The following is a 24,746-nucleotide window of genomic DNA, read 5'->3' as shown; positions in this document are numbered from 1 at the left end:
ACGGCTGGGGGAAAGCAGTGAAGGAGACTTAACACGATGGAGGAGCACACACTTCTACGTGGTGGGGTGAGCAGAGAGCAAGGTGGACACACACAGAGACGAACGGAGGCAAGATGTAGAAGGGAGGCACAACGAGGGTGAGTTGATATAGCGAGAAACTTCCAGTACATGAAGCTCAGAGCGGGCGGGAGACGGAGGAGGCGACGGAGCAGCGCTCTGAGAGCGAGCCGCCGCACCACTCCAGCTCACTCACCAGGAAGGCTAACAAGGGGCATCGACACAGCCGATGCAGTGTGATTTACTTGATAAAGCACATGATGCGCATCTGCGTTTGCGTTTGCTTATCATCTCTGAAGATGCCGCTCTCGCACCTCGCTTGAGAAGTGCACACGTTCGCGGTGGTGGCGGAGAGTGGCCCATTGGGAATCCCTGTGGGAAGAGAGAGTCCCCCACAAGCAGCAGCAGAGAAACAGAGAGAGGTGGCACACGCAGAGACACCACACAGGAAGAGAAGAGATGGCAAGGCTAAACGAATGAAAGAGCGTTCAGAACAGAAAACACGGGAAACACACAGCCGCCAGCAAATTGGGCAGATGGCGGCGAGGGAAAGGCCGGAGGCACGCGCACGGCAACGTCAACAGCGAGATGGCAGAAAGAGAGGTGAAGCCCTCAACAAGCATGAAAGAAACGCGCACATACAAAGGGGCTGAAATCGAGAGCGAAAGAGCGAAGCGGGCGCGACATGCGCACGTAGATCACCCCATGGTGACACTGCCTCCGCCACCACACGCAGTCACACGCCTGAGCAGGTCTAAAATTCGTGGAGAAGCTCCGTGAGGTGTCGCTCCAGGCGCAGCATACGGCTAGGCATGGCTGGAGGTGAAGAAGCGGCTGCTTTGACCTGTAGCAGCATTGGCGCAGCGGTGCCTGCGCCCGCAACCCACCACCGCAGCTGCGTACACGCCTCTGCCACGTCCTCGGCGCGACTGAGTCGATGTGGCACGGAATGGGGTCCGAGAAGAAGCCGCAAGCGCACCGAGTCTAAAAGAGCGCTAGCGTACAACCAACAGCAGAAGCAGAGCACCTCCTCGCCGTCAGCGATAGGCCGCCTAGGGCACAGCAGGGAGAGCTCCTCCTGCGTGAACTCGCCATTGTCGACCGGTTGGGGGCTGGAAGCGACAGTTGCGTGTTCACCCATCCAGCCAACCATGCGAGGAACCCACAGCGCCACGTAGCGGTTCATCACTCGCTCCACCACATCCAGGGTCAGTGCATCTGCCGACGCCGCGGAAGAGACACCGCCGCAGGCGTCACAAACCCACATTGCGAGTGCCGCCCGTCGCTGCACCGCCTCGCGTAGGCCGTCCAGCGCCACAGAAAACGGCACGAGAATGTTTGACACGTCCCTCTCCCATGGGTGAAGGTGAAGTAGGGTCAGCACACACACCTGCAGTGTTGTGACTCCGAATGCCTCCTGCGAGGTGGCCTCCATAAATAGAGGCTCAGCGGCAAAGTCAGACAGCAGCTTAGTGACGGCGTAGAGACGTCCGCAGCGAGACTGACTCAGGACATACTGGTGGATGGGCAGCAGATCATCTGCGGAGCCGGCGGTGCTCTTCACAGACTTCTGCCGTCCATCATTGCACGCCTGTGTGAGGCGCGTTGAGAGATCGATCTCGCGCGACCACTGAACCAACACCTTGAGCAGCTGTGTGAGGGTCTGCGACTCATGGTTCAGCTTCTCGACGCAATGCACGGCGTCCATGTACGGGTCGAAGAGCTTCGCCTGACTCTCGCTTTGACGTGCGAAGACAACGCCAATGTCGTCAGGTGTGACGGCATCCCGCAGCCGTGCCACGGACACCGCCAGCGCTGTCTCCTCCGCACGGTACACCTGGCTGTACAGGTTCAGCAAGACGGGATAGCAGTGCTGAAAGACGCGGTCTGCAACCCAACGACCCACCAGCGATTCCCCTCCACAGTCGAGCACCTTTGACAGCTGCTCCGGCCCCACCATGTCCAGCACCCAGCGTACTATCGAGCGCGCTACCGACACAATATCACGCAGAGCGAGGTCAAGGTCCGCAGCGCTAATGGGCCGCCCGTCCGCTGGGTGGATGCAGCCGCCGTATGTGTTACGCAGCGTGCACCACCCCAGTGGATTGTTGCGACCACCGGCACCCACCTCCGCGTCTACACCGCAGGTGCCGTACAAGCAGTAGAAGCAGCGCCGGAACACATCCAAAGCAGTCTTGGCGACACTATGAGTGTTAAGTAGCTCAAGCACGTAGCTGCGCACGTACTCCGTGGAGTTGGACTGCTGGATACCTACACGAGGACGCTCAGCCTTCTCATACGCGACGCGGCGCGCCTCAAAGTCGGCGTTGCTCAGCAGTGACTCCCACTGGAAGCTCTCGCGCCACTCATACACCTCCACGTCCATACGGGCCTGGGGAGTTAGACTAGGCAGTACGAGCTCGCCATCCACAGGGCTGGAGGCGGTGCGCCAGTCGGCGGATATTCGTATGCCGGACGGTAGCGTAACGTGCCCCTCGCCGTTGCATTTGCCTTCACACCACACCACATCGAGCACGACGCCATCCCATCCTGGTCGTGACGCTGGAGGCCATCGAGCCGCCCAGTAAGGTACCTGGCGCTCCGTGAGTGCCGTGCCGTCACCGCTTCCGCACCTCCAGCCGCCATCGCTGCTCAAGCGAGAAAGACAATCCTCCACCTCGGCAGGGGAAATGAAAAGAGTACCTGTGTCGTGGAACTGGCCACGGTGGAACCGACCAGTGTACCTGCTCCCGCTGGCCCACACGTAGCACCCGAAGCCCTCGCGCTCATTCTCTGCCCACTCCCCAACGTAGCGATCGCCACTGGATGTCACCAGCTCACCCCAGCGATGCCGCGACGGCTCCACCGAGGCGGCCCAAGCGCTGAACTTGGAGCGGGTCTGCGTAGTGGGTGGCTGCTTCACTTTCAGCTCCACAAATCCGCAGTAGCAATCCCCGTTCGGATAGTCGACACGAGTGGAGGAGGAGAGGTCGGGCCGATCCATCCGCCACCGCGCCCAAAGTGTGAACGTGGGGGTGCACAAGCGGCCGTAGCCGTCACGCCAGCGCTGCACAAAGTGACCCTCGTACAGCAACTGACCGTCCCCAGAGCGCCACACGCCACGTCCGTGGGGAAGAGCTACACCATGCCTCACCTCAACAGCGCCTTCGTACGAGTCACCAACTTCCAAGGAGAGGTAATGGCGGCTGCTGCTCGCCGATGACGTCGCTACCGTTGCAGCAGCGCCGTCTCGCGGAGAAGCCTGCATGCACTCTAACGCACAGAGAGGGGGAAAAGTGAGCCCGAAATGGGAGGTGAAAGCAGAGGCTGCAGAGTGAAAAGATGAAGGAGAAGCGTAAAAAGCGCTTCTTGAATTTCCCTCCCCTTTGGTCTACCCCCCGTCCCGTCGCGAGCCACAGGAGGCGGAGTGTTGTACCTGCGTTGACGATGGCGAGGTGGGTCAGCAAGTGAGTGTGAGTGAGGAGAGCCAAAGGAAAATGAAAAGGACGCAGGACGAACACGAAGAAGGCACGTCGAGTGGAGGGGGGCGAGGGGGTCAAGTAGCGGCAAGGAGGGTGAGGTTTGGGGGAGGAGCACAAGAGGCGCGGAGTGGCGAGGGCGGTGTATGGGCTCGAGCGCACACGCAAAATGTCATGTCTGTCAAGGTCATTCAGGCACGTACGCACACACACACACACACACACACACACACACACACACACACACACACACACACTCATGACGGCAGAGCGAGTCACGACGCAGCTGGCGCCTGTGCAGACCTCATCGGCCCCCGCCAACAACTCACACACCGCCCTCTCACCATTTGTGATTGTAGTGACAGCCGCACTCTGTCAGTACTACGACGTCTCTCTTTGTTTTTCGTCTGATCTTCACATTACCTCCAACAGAAGTGACCGGCACTCGGGCGAGTGAGGACAAGAAGGTACTCATTAGACGCAACAACATACATGTCCGCATGCGCCATAAGAAAGCCGGGGCGCGATATGACAAGCTCAGATGTGTGAGAACGGGCGGTGAGCCAGAGCGTACGCACGTACGTGCGAGGAAAGGAGAACGGTAGAGCACACATCCAACAGCGACACAGTACCTCGACAATACACCACTCGCATCATAACGGTTACCGCAGGGCAGACGACACAACACATTCGCAGAGAGTCGCACGCCACCACTGCTTACCTCCATTCGAAGCAGCTGCCCTGCTTCATCTCTTCGAGCGCCACTCACTGAGGCTTCTTCGTCTCAGTTGGCACACACGTACACACGCCCACGACGGTCGCCACGGTCCTTCCACCTGTTGCTCAAGCGGTCATATCGGAGGGCTTCTCTGCTGGAGAATCTGGAGAAGCATCCACCTCCTTGGACAGCGCGGCCACTTCGCGCGCGGCCCTCTTCGCCGCCTCGTACTGCTGGTAGTAGTTGTGCACCTCCGTGTCATCTGCGTACTTAAGCACCAGGTCTGGGTGCTGGTACCAGTTGGGGACAAAGAGGACGAGGCACACCGCCGTCGCTACACACACGCCGACGACGGTGACGAGCACGCGGCCCATCCAGTATGCGATCGGAAAGGAGACCACCACCGATCCCCACAGAATGCGCTGGAACATGTCCGTGCAGTACTCCTGATCCCGAAGTGACATGGGCGAGAAGAGACCAGAGACCCATCGTGCGGCGGGGTGCACCTTGCGCGGTGCCGGCGCAATGTGATGCGCCTCGGGTGTTGCAGCAGCCTTCATGAATGGCGAACAAAGAGCGCAGTGTCTGACGACGGTGGTGGAAAGAGGATAAAAAACCACCACAAAGACTCAGCAGGCGATGAGAGAAGGTGGGGCGAAGATGATCGCTGCCGCTTCCGGTGCCACGCAAAGAGAGGAAAGTCGTACTTTAGAGACTGCACACACATACAAAGTCGCCATACACACACAGACAGAGCGAGAGAGCGAGTCAGCAGCAGCAGCAGAAGGGACATCCGTTAGGAGGCACGTTAAGCAGTCACAACGACAGCAGTGGAGAAAGAGAAACGGGACCAGAAGACGCGAGAGAAAAAGGGGGAGGGAAGGAGGGGAAAATGGAGATGCAAAGGGTTAGACAAAGAGAGAGAGAGGATTGGCCGGCTGCAAGTGCTTCTCAACGCCACTGTGCAGGGCAAACCGAGATGTAGCGAAGAGACGAGCCAGCAGACGCAGTCCGAGTGGGGCCACTGCCTGTCGCCTTGTGAGCCCCTGCAGCACACCACCAAAGTGTAGAATCGTGTGAACGGGTCGAGATGGCAAAGGGGAAGGGGGAAGCGAGCGAGCAGGAAAACTCAAAAGGCAGACATCGAGCTGAAGAAAAAAACGCTCCTCTCTCCTCCACTGACGCACGCCTCCCTCCTCCTCCTCCCCCACCCACATTTCCTACGTGCCCTTCAAGCCGTACGTGTGCGCGCACGCTGGCTCGTCTATGTTGCTCTTGGTCATCGCTGTAGTAGCAAAGGGGAAGGAAGCAATCGACCAGGGGAAGCGAGGAGAGAGCACGTACGTCCTAAATCGAAATGTACACACACACACACACATGCCCCTCACTGCAAAGCCAGCAACTCAACTCAGCGGGTAGGTGTCCTCCCACAGCACTGTAGCTGTAAGACCCGGGGACACCACCACCATTGTCCTACCGCCTCGTGGTCATCCACTACACCCCCACAACGCTTTTCGCCTTCCTCTACTACTGCCTCTTCTTCGCATATTTGACGCGGTAGACAGTAATCCAGTGCAGCATTGCTGTCACGGCGTTCTGATGAAAGGCAAGATCAGTGGAGAAAGATGCAGCAGTGGATGTGCTGGCGCTGCCATCAGCACCACCACAACTCCTAGGGGAGTCAAAGATGACTTGCGCGTCAGAGAAGGCCTCTGTCTCCTCTGAGTTGTACTGCGGAGGGTTGCGTCGCATGAGGAGAGTCGCAAACGTCAAGGCTAGCGCCCGCTCGTTCGCCCCATTCACATCCTGGTTCGCCAGCAGTCCGCAGCAGAGGTCAAGTATCCAGAGCAGAATGCCGCGAAGGTATGGTGGCATGCCCTGCATGTACCCGACAGGGTCGCAGTTGAAGAAGGATGAATCGAAGACGGCGATATCCATCTGCGCCAGCCAGATGAGTATGGCCCCCATGATGACAGCCGGAGGTGAGCGCTGCAGCACCTCCGGCAAGCGCGTCGCGCTGTTCGGGAAGAGAGCTTCCGCAGTAGCGACATTGGATGACCCGAACTTGTCTGACCCTGGGGCGTAGCGTGCTGGCTGTGCAGAGGACACGGGTGGTTGGTACTGGCGCGAAGGTGGTGCCTTCTTAGCGTCTGGTAGCGAGGTCCAGTAGCTGGAGATTGTCGCGGCCATATTCATCTGATCAATCAGTGCCTTCGTCAGTCTCATCGTCTCCGACATGACCAGCTCGTTATGGGAACGGTAGTTGACGGCCTTGCCGAGAAGTAAATGCACGACGGCGGGGCTGGTGTACCCCTGTTGCCGAATGAACGCGTGCTTTAGCACCTGTAGCATGAGAGGGGCACTGTACTCTCCGAGGGGAGAATCCTGCACTGTCAGTGGAAGGCATCCCGGCAGGCGCTGCTTAAATAGATCCTGCTTTGGTGAAATGACCGCGAAAGTCACGAAGTACTTGAGGACACCGTTCACGGAGAGCACCACCATTTGTTCATACTCCCACAGCACAGCGCGCGGGGGCTGCTGCATAACGAGGCGTACGTCCACCGACTCCCCACGGCGCAGCTCCGCCTTCTCCAGCTTCGCCTCCATGAACTTGTCTTCCACCTGCACGCCGTCAATGACGGTCTGGGTCTGCGTGATCTCGACAGTGAAAGGTTGCGAGCCGTTGTTCTGCACAGTGACCGCTGCAGAGAACACCTTCGCGTTCTCGGTGACGTCGTCGAGGTAGTCACCCACGAACCGGTAGTGCGGGTTCGTCACAGTTGCGCTTGGCACGTACTTCAGCGTGGGCAAGACACGGCGCAGCTGCGCCAGTCCGATCGGGTCGTCGTGATTTGTGCGCGGAATCACGTTGGACGCTTTCGCCTGCAGCTCTGTTGTGAGCACGTCAAAGGCGAGTCGCTGGCACCGCGCCGACCAGGCACTGCCGGCGTTGACGCAGAGTTTTCGAATGCTGCTCAGCACCGGCTCAGGGATGTCCTGATCTGGGTACATGTAGCCGTAGAGGAAGGGGTTGATCTGCGAAGAGTGGAAGGTGTCAAGGCGTTCCTGGGCTTTTTTTATCGCCTTGGCGTCAGAGGGTAGCGGCTGCGTGTGGATGCTATTGCGTCGAGCACTGAGAAAACACTCAGTCAGCTCTCCCGTGGTGAGCCCATAGCTCGCCGAGGGCGGGGTCAGCACCGCCACGTTGGTGCTCACACGCACCACGGGAGGGAGGCTGCTGAAGTCGTCAGAAGTAGACATGAGGGCCAACAACGCGACGAGCCAGATCGCTAAAGGGGAAGAAGAAAAACAGAAAATAGTAAGGCAGAAAGAGAGCCGCACACACGCAGCAGAGAAGTTTAGTGTCCCTCCCTGCGTAGCACGTGTACAGCGCAGCCCAGCAATGAGTAAGTGAAAGGAGAAAGGGGACTCGTAGCTTTGCTCAGCGACGCGCACAGAGGCACAAAGAGGAATGAAGAGGGAAGCGCACACGCGGAGTCGGTCGTACACTACCGCGCAGCTTTTGTGCTTTGGCTCACTCGGCCCACATGAATGAACGTGTGTGTGTGTGTGGGTGGGTGGGGAGCGAAGAGGAGTGAGCGCCACCGCACCAACGGCGGTGTCACGACGTCGTCGGGCGAAAGAGGAAGGGACAGACAAAATTGCAGGTGAGAGCGAGAGGAAGAGGGGTGAAATGTCGGAGGAAGAGAAAAGAGAGAAGACACAGACACAACTTTACTGTCGATGCGATAGTCGCAAGCTGACAACACCGAGTGCGCCTTCTCGCTTGCATGGCATAGGCACACAGACAGGGAGACGTCGCACTTGGCAAGGCGGCGCCAGAGAGGTGAGAAAGGAAAGACAAGTGCGCAGGGGTGAGTGGACCCTGCGCAGCGACCCTCGCACATTCTCGTATCCCCGCCCTGCCGCTCCACATCAGCTTACATGCACGTGGGTGCTGTCACTTGAGCACCTATCGGAAGGCCGATTGGTCGTTGAGCACATCAGTGCGGAGGCGACCCCCATACGTGCGCCTCCCGCTTTTCAGATGGGCGGCTGAAATAATCGTCCGAAGTGCAAACCCGTTCAGGATTGGAAGAGGAGGAAGAGGGGCGAGGGAGACAGAAAGAGGGAATGGGAGACGAATGAAAGTGCTCACTGCAGCCGCACATGCACACTTACACCGCAGGTGTCACTCTTACTGCGTATCGTGCTGGGAGGAGAACAGCTTGAGCAGTTCGTCATTCAGGAAGGCAATGCTATCCGAGAAGGTGATTAGTTGACTTCCGTGTGGATCAATCTCCCCCACCATGGACTTTACCGCCTCCTCTGACTTGCTTGAGTCTAGCTCACGTACGATGGAGGCGAACTCGAAGCCGTTCACAATGCCGTTCTGGTCTCTGTCGTGTCGCCGGAATATCTCCACGTAAGGCTCCAAGAAGCGCACGTGCCCGTCCAGCTGAAAGTCTAAAAGCAACCGCACAAAGTCCTTGCACAGCAACTGCGGGTACACCGCCGTCGGCGATAGCCTCAGCTCCTCTTTTCTGCGTCGCTGCAGCTTTGACGAGGACTGGCGGTAGAGATACTGATGGATAATGCTCGTGATGAGGGCAGTGTCGTCTGCATTGTACATGTAGTTGACCACTTCCTTCCACGCGTCCTCGGCCACCGGGCCGTTCATCAACTTCTGGAGTGCTCGGTTCAGCTCCATCACACCGTCGTGCGGCCGCTTCGCCCTGATGTGCATGTGCAAGAGCTCCTTCACCGCCTCACGCACGTGCTGCTGGACAAAGCGGAACTCCTCATCGACCTCGTTGCGCAACACTTTGCCAAACACGGCAACGTCGTTATCCTCCGGCGCGTAGCGTCGCACGGCCTCCACAATGGCGGTGGCCCACTCTAAAATAATTTCCCTCAGTCCATACTTCTGGTTCAGGTAGGTGTACATGTGCTGCTCCATTGTCTCGCGCGGCAGCTGGTTCTGCTTGCACTTGCCGTCGTACTTGACTTTAGAGGTGTAGATGTCTTCGATAATTTCTTTCAGCTGCTTCAGAGAGAGCACCTTCGTGAAGGTCGGCCTCCGCGCCTTCGGCTCCGAGGACAGCCGCTGTGAGAGCTGCGTGAACCCAGCCGGCGGCAGTGGCTGCGGGGAGACGCCTAGACGGCTCACGTCCATGTGGGTGGTGTTTCTCGTGCTCGCCAATGGAGTTGCTCCATGCGACGCGCTGGCACCCGCACGACCGCCACACGGCGCCTCCTCCCTTCCGCGCCCCAAGTCCTCCACCTCACGCAGAGACCCATGCGCCTCCTCTTCAGGAACACGCTGGACGAGAGACCGGATGTCCTCCATGGCGTCCTGCACGTCCCGCTTCGTGCGCGCCAGTCTGCTATTACGATCTCGCAGTATGCGGCGCCAGTGCGTGTCGTACTGATCCATCATTGCCGACTCGTAGCGCTGCAACGCCTGCAGCTGTCGGCCGAGAACGTCGTGGCCATCCTTAAAGGCGTGCCGGATGACATCGCCAAAGCAGAACTCGTAGAGGAGGCGCCGCGCTTTGAGCACTTCGCCCTCCTGAGCGAATGCGTCCTCCTCCGCCGCCGTCAAGCACGAGACGTGCTGCACAACGCGGTGCATGTAATCAAAAAACTCCTGTGTCGTGAAGGCGTCTTGACGGCTGACATCGGCGAAGAGGTTTTCGATCCCTGCCGAGTCCGTCGTTGTCCAGTACGCGTTGTCCTCCAGCGCCGTCCTTGCGGCCGCAGCGATGTCACGGTTGGCAGCACCGGCCTCCTCCTCCTCCCCCTCTGTCGGATCCACCAGGGTGATGCCGTTCAAGCAGGTAAGGGTGGGAAGCTTCATGACCAGCTGCTCCTCCGTCTCCTCCGCCGGTGCTGGAAAACTCACGGAGAGGGAAGAGAGGCGTGGCAGCGACTGCAGACCGTGCAGAATGGGGCGAACACCCCCCAGAGGGTTGGAACTGAGGTCGAGTGTTTCCAGCTTGGCCAGGGCCGACAGGTCCATTGGGAGGTCATGGAGCTCATTGTGTGACACGTTCAGGCAACGCAAGTGCGGCATCTTCGCTAGGAGAGGCACCAACGCGTCGAGCGAAGTCAAACGCATGCCAGACAGCGACAACTCCGCCGAATCCAACTTGTCACGGATGATATTCTCTGCCTTGAAGGACGACATTGTGACCGTACTTCGCGCCTCCCTTCTCTCGCTCTCTCCAACAGGGCCCAAATAAGCAAATACCCGCGTGTGCGCGTACAGGTAAGTTGCACGCTTGACTCAGGAGTCGACTCGAGAGAGAACTTGTGGATGATTCACTGCTGTATGGTGTGTGCTTATGCAGGCGCTCCTTCAACCAGCACACGGGCCTGTTCAGTTGTGTACGTTTGAAAGTACGCTGCGTACGCGAGCGTGGGCCCAACCAGTGAAAGCACACATACACGCGACGGAGATGGACAACAGCGCTGGAGAGGGAAGAGACAAGGAGAACGAGGGAGTGGGGGGGGGGGGGGGGAAGAGAGCGGCGTGCCGCCCACCCTAGCCCAGTCTCTTCCATTGAGAAGGCTCGCACAGGAAGGAAGGCGACCACATGACAGCAAGGGGGTCGGTAGAGCTGCAGGAGAGAGGGATTAGGCACCACCTAGTGAGGAGAAAAGCACGGAGCTCCTTATCCCCTACCCAGTCTGCCACGTAATCGCTCCCCAACGGCCCCTCATCAATACATTCTCTTTTTGGTTGAAACCGTCGCCATTGAGAACGCGAGACCAGCGTCTGTGCAACCGCCGCGCGGGCACGTCGCGGCGGCAGCAACACACGAGTACACATGACGCCGTCCTATCCTCAGACAGCTCTTCACGCCTTTCTCTTCGACGGCACGCGTTGTCTGCCTCGTGTTGAAATCGCGCTGCACATCGCAGCGCAGACGGAAATAGAAAAGTATGCACACCTCGACGGCAACGGAGCCGCCCAGCACGACGGAAGACGTGTGCGCCGGTGCGTATATACACGAACACACACGTACAAACAAGAGCATCACTGAGTCCTTGTGACGAACTTCAGCGAGCCGCCGCCGCCGCCCCCTCCTCTAACTTACACGGGGGCTGCACTGCTGTTGGAAGATGCGGTGGCGTCATCCATCGCAGTCCCGACACGCGGTGGTTCCTTGGCGACGTAGAAGTACAGCGGCACTAACGACTGTGTCGTGATATGCTGGCGGCAGAACGGGCACACCGCCTCCTGTGGGTTCGACTGGATCCACTCAGCGATGCACCGCCAACAGAAGATGTGGCCGCAGTTGGTCGCCGTCGGGCACCTGCGATTGCTGAAGCACAGCATGCACTTTCCAGTCCGTGCGTCCTCGGCGTCCTCGTCGCTGCTGGCGGTGGCAGCTGCCTCGGTCGATCGCTTGCTCTCGCGAGACGTGCGCTCCTTGTTGTATCGCCAAAGACGCACGACCAGCTCCACCAGTAGCACGAGGCCCAGTACCACGTACGAGCCAGGGGCACCATCACTGTCCTGCAAGGCCCGCGACGGCTTCAGGCTCAGGAATCGAATGCGTACAATGTGATGAGGAAGAGTGCCAAAACGCTCAAAGAGGAATAGCGCACAGAGCACCACCTTCTTCAGCACCTCCTCAACATCGGCTGTGGACATGTCAGGGAAGAACTTGCGGGCCGACACGAACACCACCGTTGGCTCAATAAGCTGCAGCACAGCGAGCAGGAACACGCGTGCCGGTCCTACCGTCTGCCAAGGATGGGCCTTCACCACGGGGAGCAGGTCGCAGAACTCCTGGCCGAGAGTCTGCACGCGGGACATTGAAAAGAGAGTGTAGAGGGAGGAGGCTACGGCAGGGATGTGCGTGTCGTACTTATTCGTGAGATGCGGACCAAACGTGTTGATCATCAGCTCCGTGATCGGCCGCGCGATTTGCATGTCGCTAATGTGAGCATCCTTGTACAAGGAGCGCAGGATGAAAGGAGCGGTGGCCGTCTGCATGTTTCTCCTGCCACGGTACAAGGGAAGAACTACGTATAAGGAGGATGGGCAAGGGCCTACACCCCAGCGCAACACGTGAATGAGGAGTACGTGGGCCTCTCCGTTCTCAGAGGTGTAGGGAGTAGATATACTGATGCACAGAGGTGCGTATGCGTGGTTGGGATTATTGGGGTGATTGTGAACAGTGTGGGGAAGAAAAGAGGAAGCAGAGTGGCGAGTGTACATCAGAGGCTTTGAGGAGCAAAGCAGCGCACATCGCAAGTGCCAGCAAGTGTCCGAGGAGGGGGTGCGCACAAGTGAAGAGACAACCAGGAGGAGGAGAGCGATGCCACAACGCGAGAGAAGTGAGGAGATACATGCAAGCGGGTGTGCCATGAAGACGCAGCGCAGCTGGATGGTCCCGATCCCTTTCAGTAGAGTACCAACATCCGTGAGCCATTTCACATACCAACGTGACGGAAAAGTGCGGAGCTGGGCAAAAAGCGGCGACATCGAGAGCGGATGCTCGCGCTTCTGCCGCCGTCGCCACCTTGCACGCACGCATGTGGACAGAAAGAAAGAGAAGGATGCCCATCAGCATCCGAGCACGCGCTTATCCATCCCGTGAGACGATACGCAGGCACAGAGAAAGCAAAATCGAACAGGCGGGAGCGTCAGGAAGCACATGTGCATGACTTAGCTGACCACTCTAGCTATGTATAGAGAGGGTATGAAGGGCATCGAAGCCATAAGATGGCGGTCGATGAGGAGACTGTGAGAGAGCACACGAAGAGCACACACACGATCGCTTTGTTGCAATTTTCCACCGTGCCCATTCACTGCCATGCGGCCATCAGCTCAGCTCAGCTCCACTCGGCCCCCGGCCTGTCGCAGACCCGTCGCGTGGTGCGAAGCAGCCGTAGACACACGCGCGTTACAGCAATGCCGACTCAGCGAACTGAGCACGACCCCCCTGCATCAGACTCTACCCACCCACGCCCCGCAGGTTGCCTCACCGCCGCTCCCCCATCCTGCCGCTCGCCACCTGATGCACCCCTCGGGGTGGCGCAGGCTCCCCAGAGCACTAGACAGCGAGGGCCGGGTGGGACACACTCGAGCCACGCTGGCACTCGGCCCATCATGCGGGTGGCACAGACGTGCGCAGTGTCGCGGGTCGCTCCGACGCAGCGCCAACCAGGACCCCACCGCCGACATCAGCAGCGATGCATCGCTCTGACCTCTCCACGTCGTGGGTGCTTGACCGTGTCGCCACCAGAGGTGGCTCCGCATTGGCAGGGATAGGGGGGAGGGAGGGGGGCAGCATGGCTTCCCCACACAGAGTGGGGGTACTCGACCCTGGGTGCCACGCACTGAGGTGGGTCTCTCGTCACCAGTGGCACGGATGTACATAAGAAAACTCGAGCAGACGTACGCATGTACTTTGAGCCTTTAGCAGCAGCAAAGAAGCACGTGTACCAGCGTACACACACCCTCACATCACTCTGCAGATCAAGCACTGCATGCGACTCACGATGTCGGTAGTCGCAGCACAGCGCCGGTAACGAGAGCGGAGGAGGGGTGAGGAGGGGGGGGGTAAAAGACGGCGGCCCCACTTCCATTTACTTTGAGCCTGTTTTGGACGTGGAGGAAGAGGGGGAGGTGCTCTCCTCGATGGAGTCCTGAAGAGAACCCAGACAACGCTGTCGTTGAAGAGGGTGAGACTTGTCGCTTCCCCTCTGCCCCTCTCTTCCTTCCTCTTGCACAGGCACATAGATACGTGCGCCAGTCGCTAGTCCCACCATACGGTGAAGAGGGTGTGGGAAGAGTGTGCGCGAAGCTCAAGAGCGAAGTCGGTGCTTCGACGCTGCAACTGTTGTGCCGCAGTAACGAAAAACGACTACGGTTTGCCCATTGGCTTGTGCCTCACGCGCACAGCGTTTTTGCACGTGAGGCACAAGCCAATCAGCGGTATCCGCGCGCAAGTCGGGAAAACTTCATGAAGGCTGCAGCCCATCGCTGCCACGGCGCTGCTCCTTTCGTGGGTGTCAGACATCGCAGTCATTGTAGAGAGCTGCATGCAGAGATTCTGTGTTGGTCATGGGGAGCAGCGAAGGTGCATTGTCCACGTCATCGCAGGCATTCGCCTCGATCACCACCTCAGTGCGGGTGCTTCTGCACGACATCTCCTCTTCCTCACGCCAGCCGGTCAGCGCTGCCCGCACATTCGCGAGCACGCTGCCGTGGGTAAAGACGTTCTCCTCCAAGTCCTTTGCGGCGTCCCCAGAGGTGAGGTTTCGCGAAATGAGGTAGGTGTGGTAAAACGCCAGAGACCACGCTAGTAAACCAAAGATGAATGAAAGCACAATTAGGATGGGCTCCAGGCAGTACGTGTCGATGAGGGCGGAGGTGAAGGCGCTGGGGCGATCCTCGTTGACGGATGATACCTTGCTATGCCGGATGACGCGCTGCACGAGACTTTGAATACCGCCGCAGAGGGCCGTAAACAACATCACGGAGAGCACCCAGACGAGCACAAAGTAAGACCGGTAGTTCTTCGCGCCGATGCAAGTGCCAGTCCACGGACAGTGGTGATCGCGGCGAGCCACACAGCGATCACAGTAGCGGCAGTGCACTCCACGATAGGGACGGTAGACGTTACAACTATAGCACCATTTCACCTCTAGCCGAGCCTGATGGGCATGACCGTGTTGGTCCACGTACTCCCGCTCGCACCAGTGCGACTCGTGTGGAGGCGCGCCAGGTGGTGGGGGCGGCTGCCGCTGTTTGACGCCCGGGTCTGACAAGCCGCACAGAAGCAAAACCATCACTGAAATTAGTGCTGTCACCCCAACGATTATGCGAGCGGCCATGACCTCGTTCGTGAAGAAGACAAACAGAAGCGAGCAGGTCGCGATCAGGACCACGCTTGCCGTCATGATGCGCCAGTCGGGGCCGACAAAGATGCGACCATTCAAGAAGACCTTAATGTTCCCATCGCTCCTTGGCGATGCAGAAAGCGGCATTCACGTCAACCCAAACTCAAGGGGAGTCCAACACAGCACGAATTAGTCAGTACAGCAACTCCCTCTCTCTCTCTCAAGGGTAAAGGGGAACGACGACGAAAGTGAAGAAAAGAGGCAGAGAGAAGCACAAGAAGAGAAAAACAGGGGGGGAGGCGGATGGTGCCGTGGGGCGTGCATCAACGCACAGAAGAGTGCGACACAACAAGCAACAGGCGAAAAGAAAAATGGTACACCGCACGCAGTTTCCGAGCAACATAAACGTGCCGATCGACGCGCACCGACTTGCCCCGCACACGTGTGCTTAAGTTGTGCCTTTATGAGTACGTGGAGGGGTGGGTGAAAGGGCACCTCCTCGTCCTTTACTCTGCGATTGATCTATCCGTCAGTGCAGCGCCGACAAAGGGTGGGAGGAGGGTGGAAGGGCTACAGTAAGGGTATGGTCACGTCTGACCTACGCGCACAACCACAAAGCGCACGGATCAACACAAGAGATGAAACGATAAAGCTAGAAGAGAGCGCAACAGTGTAATCCTCTCACCTTTGGTTGGCCGCCAGCGGGTGCGTCACCTGATAGGGCGAAGAGATAGCAGACACCGCGAGAGATTAGCGCGCGCGCAGTAACGTAGTGCGCAGTTGGTGATATGAATAAGCAAAGATGAAGGCGTGGGTGGGGTCCGCGAAAAGAGAACCAAAGAGAAAAAGCGACAGCGACAAGACAAGACGAGGGAAAATTACAACGGAAAGAGAGAGAAAAGAAGGGCTGCTGGACGGAGAGCTAGATGGTGTACTAAACACGCGTCCAGCGCTGCGCTTGACGGATTGCGTGGGTGTGCGGGCGAATAGAGAGAAGGGAAGGGAGAGTAAAACGGCCTGCGCAGGTCTGTAGGAGCTCACCAGTGAAGAAAGCGACAGCCAGTACGAAAATAAAGACAGAAAACAGCTCAGCACACAGTAGTTGAGGCACTGGGTGGCAACAGCGCGGGGAAGCGCACCAGCGATGCTGTCTGTGGTATACGTATCACTGTATTTCGAGAAGAGCACGGATTGAAGAGCGGCTTGGGGCTTTCTTTCTAGTTCTTAGTTTTCAAGAAGAGTGTGGGCGTTAGTGGGTGCAGGGAGGGGAGACGGTTGGAGGTGAGTAGAGTCCAATATGTAGCGGGTGTACAGGCTAATTCCTTACGGGCTGCGGCTAACTCCCATCAACAGATACACGCGCGGACTCAAGCTGAAGGATCGACACGAGTCAGACGGAGAAAGAAAGAAGATGACAATGGACGTTAAGCGGCACGAAGGGTGTGTCTGCAGAGGGTGTGGGAAGGTCCCTCTGAAGCACCGCAGTGAGTAGCGGCAGTGATGGGAAGGGGCGTGAAGAACGGCGGTGGAACTGCCGCCAACCATGGGCCTTCATAAGTACATACGTGGCTTGATAAGAAACTGCAGCGGCACTGGTGGGGAAAGGGGGCGGGGGGACGGTGCCATCTGTGCAAGCCATTCTCCACCACGGTCACCCTCTCCTCTCTTTGAAGCCCTGAGAGAGGTGAGCAAAGGAGAGGGATGGCGCACGATAGTCAAAATTAGAGCGAAAGCAGAGGACGAAAATGTGTGCGGGCAAGACAAGCACCAGCACACACCTGCACACACCGACAGCTGCGCACAGGCGCACAACAGCAGCGTCATGCCGTTCATCAACTTCGCACGTGGTAAAGCAACGATACACCGCCACATGCACCGTCCTTCATCCCCTGTCTGCCGGCACACGAACACAGCAAGGGGGAGAAGGGTGCCTCAGAGCACACTCTTGCAGAGTGTTGGTAAATGCTTTGATGCATGGCATGAAGAGCACGTGGGCATCGCCAATTCCTCGGCCGGCACTTATCACTCAGGGATGGAGAAGTAGTCGCAGAAATGCTCGCCTATGTGATCCTCTCGCTGCCAGTGCAACCGGTACACGTTGCGCACCTTGAAGCCGTACTTCACAAGACTAGCCTCGATGTTGACGATTTGGTTTAGAGTCCACGGCAGACAAAGCACGCGCTTCTCACCACCCCCTTGCGCGGCCGCGTCCGCAATCATCTCCTCCACCACCTGTCGCACATGGCCCCAGCCAATCCGTGCCTCACCCTTCGTTGCCGACAACTCCGTAGGGTTGTAGATGCAGCGTAGCTCATACGGGATGACAGCTTGCATAATGGTGGCTCCCCACCCCACATCAGCGCCTGCCGGATACAGCATCGGCGGCTCCGCAGAGCTGTTGCGCAATATGTCGAGGAAGCGGTGATGCAGCCCAAGTGCAGGGAACGTGTTGCTCTTGAGCGGGAAGAAGGCTGCTGGTACGAGTTTGTCGATCTTGTCGAAGCTGACGCCCTCCATGATGATGCCGTCACAGACCTCCGCGATGGATCCGACTTGAGCAAAGAACACTCTCTCGCCGGCCTGCGGGCACGGAATGACAATGACGGTGACGCTGTGCTGCGGCAGCACCATCTCAACCATGTTCACCGCGTAGCAGGCGTCCCCTGCGGCGTCGTTGTACCGCACGCACGGCGGTGGCAAGAGGCCAGCGTATGCTGGTGGCACCTCCGCCACGGTGTGTAGCAGGGTGATGCCACGGAAGTATTCCATGATCTCGCGCCGGCGGTAGCGCCGCCAGTAGCGGAAGTACCAGTACACCAGGTTGTCCGTGTGAAGCGAGGAGTACACGAGGCAGCACAGCACTACAACCAGCAGAAAGCCCAGGCGCATCGCGCGCTGGTACATGGTTGCCACGTGAAAATTCCGCAGGACCTCCCTTTCGAATTCTTCGCGCTCCACCATGGCTTCCAGCATGGCTTGTGCGGCAGCACTGCCTTGCCTCGCCGAGGTCGATGCGTGGGCAGCGAAGGTGCCGCGGTGAGCAGGGAACGTCTTCGCTGCCTTGCCGAGCCACTCCGCTATCTTGCGGTGCTCCTCCTCCACACTACGGTTATAGAGCCACGACTTTCCACCTTGCAGCCCACGAATGCCGTTGATGAGGCGGATCAGCAGGACGTGGCGCACAATCGGCAGCTGTAGCCATGGTGCGCCTGGCATGGGGACGTAGCTGTCCAACACATCGCGTATGACTTTGCGCGGAATGTACTTTCTGCCCCTGTATCGCTTGTTGATCGAGTAGCATTGGGCGTAGAGCAGCTGACTCGCCCTGTCGAAGCGCAGCCGCTTGGGGAAGCTGTGCCGATAAATCGCTAGCATGGTGCTCATGGTAGGCGAAAGAGATACCTAAGCAAGCGTACACGGGAAGCGCTGCCAGAGGGAGCGGGGGTATGCTGAGCTTAGCAGATGGGGCTGTGGGGAGTAAAATCGACTTGCACGCTTTTGGTGGTGCGGTCCTCACAAAGAATTCAGTCGAACTTCCACAGCCTCTCTTTCTCCGTTCGTGGTCCCTGGGAGCTGCGGAGCGGAGAGGGAGGGAACAACGGTCAGCAGTGCATGAATGGAAGAGGAGGAGAAGGGTGTGTCTGAAGCACACGCTGGTCAAGTCGGTACTCCGCCAAGAACTCCGCACACGACGCGATGCCTCGACGCTCACACGAGTAAGCACACGCGCACCTGCGTTAAGCGCGCACACGCACGCAAGGGTGACTTGGATACCACAATGCGCCTGTGGTGAAATCTGCAGCCACTGCGGCCTCAGTGTCGTATGACCCTCCTCGTAGTGGAATCACCGCCTTCCTCCTAGTCTCGACACACAATGATGAGAAACGAAGAGGCAGCCTGTGGAGGATAGCGGGGCACAAAGGGCGTCCACGCATCGATATACAGAAGAACGGCACTGGGCACCAGTAGTCACTCTGTGATGAGTCAGCGTACAATGAGCGAAGGAGAAGGATGAGGGCAAAGAGAGGAGAGTGGGCTAACGCATGCAATAAAGTAGGCATGGAGGGAGCACGCAGTAGTCCCCCCCCCCCCACACACACACACAACACCTTCACACGGCCTTCCATAGCAAAACGCTGGTGCGACCTGCGCGCGTCGCGAGAAGACGAGGCCTAGACGAAAAAGTGTGGGGATGGGGAAGAGCAGTAACTCCTGATGCTGTTGCCTCGGCTGCAACACAACATGCACTTGGTCGGACAGGCTCGTTTGCGGGGGAACCACTACGCAAGAGACGGACCCACTGCACTAAGTGCACGCATCACCTCTCCATCTCGCTCTCCCTTTCCTCCAAGGCGGTATCTTCCAGGCTTGCATCTCTTTTCTCCCTTAACTGGTCGTTTCGAGTTACGGAAGCATCAAAGCGAGCCTCCCCGCGGCTCGCAGAGAGAGAGAGAGGCAGGAGTGGAAGAGACCATCCAGCACAACAATAGAAGCGCTTCGCTGCCCCGGTCCCATGTGCATGCCTGCATCGCCCTCCCTGTCTGCGCTGCTGCACAACGCACAAGAGAGGGGAAAGGCAGAGAGCAAAAAAAAGCATACCAGCAGAGGGAGATGGCCCTAGAGCGGAGACACGCACACACACACAGGCGTACCTCTAGCGACGTCATATGATGCTGCGCTTCCGCGTACGTGGCCCGTAGCTGCCCAGCTCCTCGCCAACAAACAGTGAGCTAGACATGGGCAGCGCATGTGCGCCCTTCGATTGCACCTCTTGGCTCGCGAACTCTCCCGTCACTGGATCAAACCCCTCGGGGAGGGCGTAGGGGTCTCTGAAGTTGGTGCGAATCTCGCGTGCCTTGGCTGTGTAGAAGGATATGAGGAAGAAGGCGGGGGTGAAGAGGGCTATCGCGTAAAGGACAAGAGCGAATTTGTTCTTCTTCAGGGACTCCCGCACATGGCGCTGTGCCAGCGGCGACTCTGCATCCGCCACGACCTCGCGCACCTCCCGCTCTGCCAGCTTCCGCTCTCGCTCCATCGGGGCGCTCCTACAGCTTTGTGAGAGTAGGTACCGAGTCTGTGCGAGTAGGAACAGGCGCTTAGGTCTATCCTGGATAAAGCGGTGTGGTAACCTCCCCCCCCCCGTTCTCCCGCCATGAGACGGCACAAATCACTCGAACGTGCGCCGCCAAGACACCCCAATAACCGATGGAGCACAAAAAGCGAGGAGACGGTACGATATGCTGAAGGGCCGCAATGATGAGGAGAAAGAGGATGGGGGGCGTCGTGTGCAGCACTCCACAAGACGACGAAGGAAGAAGGCAGAGAGATAAAGTTGAAGGAGGGAGGAAGTAAGCGATAAAGTGAACGAGTTCTACAAACGTGCCTCGCGCGCCGTACCCCTGGTGACGAGAGACCCACCTCAGTGCGTGGCACCCAGGGTCGAGTACCCCCACTCTGTGTGGGGAAGCCATGCTGCCCCCCTCCCCCTATCCCTGCCAATGCGGAGCCGCCTCTGGTGGCGACACGGTCAAGCACCCACGACGTGGAGAGGTCAGAGCGATGCATCGCTGCTGATGTCGGCGGTGGGGTCCTGGTTGGCGCTGCGTCGGAGCGACCCGCGACACTGCGCACGTCTGTGCCACCCGCATGATGGGCCGAGTGCCAGCGTGGCTCGAGTGTGTCCCACCCGGCCCTCGCTGTCTAGTGCTCTGGGGAGCCTGCGCCACCCCGAGGGGTGCATCAGGTGGCGAGCGGCAGGATGGGGGAGCGGCGGTGAGGCAACCTGCGGGGCGTGGGTGGGTAGAGTCTGATGCAGGGGGGTCGTGCTCAGTTCGCTGAGTCGGCATTGCTGTAACGCGCGTGTGTCTACGGCTGCTTCGCACCACGCGACGGGTCTGCGACAGGCCGGGGGCCGAGTGGAGCTGAGCTGAGCTGATAGCCGCATGGCAGCGAATGGGCACGCTGGAGAAATAGAAAAGACACGTTTTTGCTCCGTCGACTCACCTGTGAAGGACGGCCTTTCACCAGGGGTAAAATGGCAGGGGGTGCGTCGCGGCTGCCAGAGATGAAAGTCCCTCTCAAAGCTCCTCTTTGCGAAATGAATTGGGCAATGCGACTGCCAGCAGCAACGGCACAGACAGAAAAATACGCAGCGAGGGAGAGAGCACGTGCTGGACAGAAGTGAAGACCTTTGCTGAGACAGTAACCTCACTCTAGTTTTTCCACCTTTGGGGCTGTTCGCTTAGGCCACCTGCTCACCGTACAGCAGTGGGATAGGCTTGGTGATGGACACACACATACACACACGTACACCCATCTGCCTCTCAGTCCTACCACTTCCTCACTGCTTCTTCCGTTTCCATTCCTCACTTTAATGGGACCGTTGCTCTGCCGATTATGTGCCTTCCTAGCTTAGGTGTGCAGGCGCACAGTGACGCTTCAGCTTTGGCATAGCGCGAATGCAACACGGAACTGCAAGATCGCGGGAGGGAAATGAAGGGGGATGTGGCAGAGTGCCAGAGAGGGGAAATCGCAGAGGGACGCCGTAGATCTGCAGAAGAGAGATCCATAAGCACAAAGGGCTACAAGGGTGCATAGCTACACAAGGGCCCACCACTATCACTGACACCAACGACGACAACATTTGGTGAGGAGAAAGAGAGAACAGGAAGGAGGAGGATAGTAAGACGGCACGACACAACTCGACGCAGCGAGGCGGCTCCCATTTTCAACACTCCAAAAACTGAAGCGTAAACAGCTGGGCAGACAAACTGGCGCTCCGTAGGCCGCGCACCCACAGACGGAGAGAGTCAGCAACAGCGGTAGCAGCAGCATCCTCATCGATACTTCTGGATGTCGCCGTCGTTCTCTTCCCCGCTGATGTTGTACCGCTTCAGGCCAAGCCACTCCGTCCACGTATTCTTACGCTGCGTCATGTACAACTTATAGTCCTTCTCGTTACGCCTCTGCCAAATCGACTTCGACGCCCGCTCCAGCCACTCGCTAGACGCCACGTACTTGACGTACAAGGGTCCTAGATAGGCAGGCATCACAACGAACACGAGCAGGGTCACCGTGAACCACAGGCCAACGCGCCTGGCGGAGCGCAGGCCTGCCCGCTGGATGCTCTGCTTATCTAGCCTTTGCTTTGGGTGGAAGAAATTCTCGTGTCCCCGCGCATTGGTCGCAGAGGTGTATCCCTCCGGCCGCGGCTCTGTCCCCGGTGCCTTGTTCTCCATGGGGCGCTGTCAATACCAACAACGACGAGAGGGGGGGAGCACAGAAGGCAGAGGCGGTACGCTGTGGCGCGGAGCAAAGCGCCGACGGAAGAAGGGCTGTCAGCGTATCGTTGATGGATGCTGTAGGGAGAGATCTAGGGTGAGACGCCAACAGAGAAGGCAACTGGGAAGATGCAGACGGTAGAAGGCAGAGGTGTACCCACTCGTCACTGGAGTAGGGGGAAGCCCCTTGCCGTCGTGGGGTACGTATGTGAAAGGGGTAGGGGGTAAGACAGAGAAACGAAAGAGAAACAGAGAGGAGGGAATGGCAGGGTTACAGAGTGAAAGCCGCACCCTGATAAGGAACGTCTCAAGCGCGGATGTGTTCTGTGGGGGGTGGGAAGGGGGTCAACCTCGTACCCACCATCGGCGTGAAGTGTCCATTGGGGAAGACGGTGCCGCGCCTTTCATAGAAAAGGCGAAGAGGGAGCTGAGTCACAGTCCTGCTACGATTGCATGGAGCGCAGTATGTGTACATCAGCGTACAGGTGCTCATTGCTTGTTCTTGATTGTTACTCTGGGGGTATGTGGGAGCCGCATCAGCAGGGGACCTCAGTCAACGTCAGCAGGAACAGCGTGTCGTGTATGGGCAGCAGAAGGACAAAACGGCCATGAAGAAAATGTGGAAGTGGAGAGAGAGACGGACATGACAAGAAGCAGGCGTGCCGGCGCGAGTGGGAGACTCACTAGGCGATGGCAGGCCTGGTAAAGAGGACGCCTCTCCCATCCCCTCTCCCGCTGCCCCGCAGCAGCAGGTGAGCAAAGAAACAGACTATCACGATGAGGGCGTACAGCGCAGAGAGTTCAAAAAGGCTGTAATTCGTGATGCGGCACGCCGTGCGGGACAGCCACAGCGGGGGGGACTGCCACCACGTCGCGGCCATTCTGCGGCAGCTGCGTGATTCGTGCATCGTCCCTACTCTTTGCGGACGGTACGAGTACGTTGAGTAAATCGCCCCGACGGAGAGTGTGAGAGAGCAGCGATGACTAACGCCACCAACGGAGTAGCCTTCGTGGCGTGAAAAGATCGAAAAGTGCTCCTCAACGGCACACGTAACGCGTCGCATTTGGCTTCTGCTCTCAGCATCAGAGCACCGCCGCGCCAACGTTGCTACAGATCCGGCATGGTCCAAGGTGCTACCCACACACGGCTGGTTCGATGAGACGGCGCGCAGTGGCCCCACGACCCAACTCGGTCGCTCCTCTAGAGGCCGCTGCAGCCGAATCACGGTGGCCTCGTAGCGCTGCGAGCCACACAACTGCCATGTCACGTTGCTCATGGGCGAGAGAGGCGATGGTCGAGAAAGCGCCCCCTCCACACGTACGCTCAGCGCCACCTGCGTGACCTCCAGAAGAGGGGAGGCATGGAGGTGGGTGCGCGTCAAGGCGCAGTCGGTGTACACCAGGCGCTGCGCAAGGCCGCAGCAGGGGACAAGTGCCTCATCAGCATCGTAAGGAGTGGCGGTGCTCATCTCCAGCACTGTCTGCATCTCACCGCATGATACTTGAGCGTTGGTGGAGGGGATGGAGGCGAGAGAGAAGATGAAGCGTTGCCGATACGGTTCGTGAACAATGAAGCCTACCAGTGACTCCGTCAGGCATCCATGCCGAAGACTCTGGGGTGTCGTCTCTCCCTCCATGAGCGGCGCTCGCATCTGCAGCACAGTAACCGGAGCAACCAGCCCTTGACGCACAGCCGCGTCAGTTCGAACATGGAAGGCATCAGCGCGATGGTAGGCGCCCCACTCAAGCACAAACACGCCTGCAGTGGCAGCCTCGTTCACCACGACAGTCGCAGCGTAAGGAGGAGTCGTGCCCGCCACGCTGAGGAGTGCTCGCTTGCGGGTCACGGAGAGCTGTACCCCATTCCAGCTGTGCACCACCTCACGGAGCGACGTGTCGGTGCTGCTGACGCACGGGTAGATGAGGTGAAACTGACCAGCGACTGATGATGCACCATCAACTAGCACGGCCGCTCCGCCGATGATGGGGACATCTGCGCGACTGGGACAAACCAGCGGTACCCGACACGCCGCCACGAGGGAAGAGACGGACAGTGCGGCTCCCAGCTGACGGTAATGGTCTTGGTCGACTCGCAGCCACATCTGCGCCGCAGCAGTGCCGTTGCAGTCGGTGTACAGAATCGAGTCGAGGAAGGTAGCGGTGCTGTTCTCAAGCAGTTCTGGCTTCACCCACGTCTGGGAAAGCGGCGCGAAGGCTGGCCTCACATTGCTCTGACGGTGTGGCGAGACGGCATCAACGTAGAAGAAGTCGCACATTATGTTGGTAGAGCCCATGGTGTCACCACGCTCATCTCATGCGCCACTGTTTATTGTTGGGGTGTGGGCCTTT

General features: G+C 58.6%; 10 protein-coding genes across 10 annotated transcripts, besides 2 other annotated features; all 10 read right to left on the bottom strand.

Moving 5' to 3' along the window:
• Positions 1 to 811: 811 nt before the first annotated feature.
• Positions 812 to 3,061, bottom strand: LPMP_252430 (hypothetical protein; the record flags this gene model as incomplete). Its single annotated transcript, XM_010701511.1, has 1 exon — positions 812 to 3,061. The coding sequence occupies one exon, from the start codon at positions 3,059 to 3,061 to the stop codon at positions 812 to 814; it is 2,250 nt and encodes a 749-aa protein (XP_010699813.1).
• Positions 3,062 to 4,379: 1,318 nt separating this feature from the next.
• Positions 4,380 to 4,814, bottom strand: LPMP_252420 (microsomal signal peptidase subunit, putative; the record flags this gene model as incomplete). Its single annotated transcript, XM_010701510.1, has 1 exon — positions 4,380 to 4,814. The coding sequence occupies one exon, from the start codon at positions 4,812 to 4,814 to the stop codon at positions 4,380 to 4,382; it is 435 nt and encodes a 144-aa protein (XP_010699812.1).
• A 967-nt stretch (positions 4,815 to 5,781) lies between these two features.
• LPMP_252410 (hypothetical protein) lies at positions 5,782 to 7,515 on the bottom strand (the record flags this gene model as incomplete). Its single annotated transcript, XM_010701509.1, has 1 exon — positions 5,782 to 7,515. One exon carries the CDS (start codon positions 7,513 to 7,515, stop codon positions 5,782 to 5,784), a length of 1,734 nt encoding a protein of 577 aa, XP_010699811.1.
• A 937-nt stretch (positions 7,516 to 8,452) lies between these two features.
• On the bottom strand, positions 8,453 to 10,444 carry LPMP_252400 (hypothetical protein; the record flags this gene model as incomplete). The annotated part of the gene is made up of 1 exon (XM_010701508.1): positions 8,453 to 10,444. The coding sequence occupies one exon, from the start codon at positions 10,442 to 10,444 to the stop codon at positions 8,453 to 8,455; it is 1,992 nt and encodes a 663-aa protein (XP_010699810.1).
• Positions 10,445 to 11,353: 909 nt separating this feature from the next.
• Positions 11,354 to 12,262, bottom strand: LPMP_252390 (hypothetical protein; the record flags this gene model as incomplete). Its single annotated transcript, XM_010701507.1, has 1 exon — positions 11,354 to 12,262. The coding sequence occupies one exon, from the start codon at positions 12,260 to 12,262 to the stop codon at positions 11,354 to 11,356; it is 909 nt and encodes a 302-aa protein (XP_010699809.1).
• Positions 12,263 to 13,061: 799 nt separating this feature from the next.
• Positions 13,062 to 13,635: a repeat region.
• A 651-nt stretch (positions 13,636 to 14,286) lies between these two features.
• Positions 14,287 to 15,264, bottom strand: LPMP_252380 (palmitoyl acyltransferase 10, putative; the record flags this gene model as incomplete). Its single annotated transcript, XM_010701506.1, has 1 exon — positions 14,287 to 15,264. One exon carries the CDS (start codon positions 15,262 to 15,264, stop codon positions 14,287 to 14,289), a length of 978 nt encoding a protein of 325 aa, XP_010699808.1.
• Positions 15,265 to 17,139: 1,875 nt separating this feature from the next.
• On the bottom strand, positions 17,140 to 18,492 carry LPMP_252370 (hypothetical protein; the record flags this gene model as incomplete). The annotated part of the gene is made up of 1 exon (XM_010701505.1): positions 17,140 to 18,492. One exon carries the CDS (start codon positions 18,490 to 18,492, stop codon positions 17,140 to 17,142), a length of 1,353 nt encoding a protein of 450 aa, XP_010699807.1.
• A 1,288-nt stretch (positions 18,493 to 19,780) lies between these two features.
• Positions 19,781 to 20,152, bottom strand: LPMP_252360 (hypothetical protein; the record flags this gene model as incomplete). Its single annotated transcript, XM_010701504.1, has 1 exon — positions 19,781 to 20,152. One exon carries the CDS (start codon positions 20,150 to 20,152, stop codon positions 19,781 to 19,783), a length of 372 nt encoding a protein of 123 aa, XP_010699806.1.
• Positions 20,153 to 20,513: 361 nt separating this feature from the next.
• Positions 20,514 to 21,085: a repeat region.
• An 868-nt stretch (positions 21,086 to 21,953) lies between these two features.
• Positions 21,954 to 22,355, bottom strand: LPMP_252350 (hypothetical protein; the record flags this gene model as incomplete). Its single annotated transcript, XM_010701503.1, has 1 exon — positions 21,954 to 22,355. The coding sequence occupies one exon, from the start codon at positions 22,353 to 22,355 to the stop codon at positions 21,954 to 21,956; it is 402 nt and encodes a 133-aa protein (XP_010699805.1).
• A 725-nt stretch (positions 22,356 to 23,080) lies between these two features.
• LPMP_252340 (hypothetical protein) lies at positions 23,081 to 24,691 on the bottom strand (the record flags this gene model as incomplete). The annotated part of the gene is made up of 1 exon (XM_010701502.1): positions 23,081 to 24,691. One exon carries the CDS (start codon positions 24,689 to 24,691, stop codon positions 23,081 to 23,083), a length of 1,611 nt encoding a protein of 536 aa, XP_010699804.1.
• Positions 24,692 to 24,746: the final 55 nt, after the last annotated feature.

Source organism: Leishmania panamensis (genome assembly GCF_000755165.1).
Source record: "Leishmania panamensis strain MHOM/PA/94/PSC-1 chromosome 25 sequence".
Classification (NCBI taxonomy): domain Eukaryota; phylum Euglenozoa; class Kinetoplastea; order Trypanosomatida; family Trypanosomatidae; genus Leishmania; species Leishmania panamensis.
This window is presented reverse-complemented; position numbering and strand designations above follow the sequence as displayed.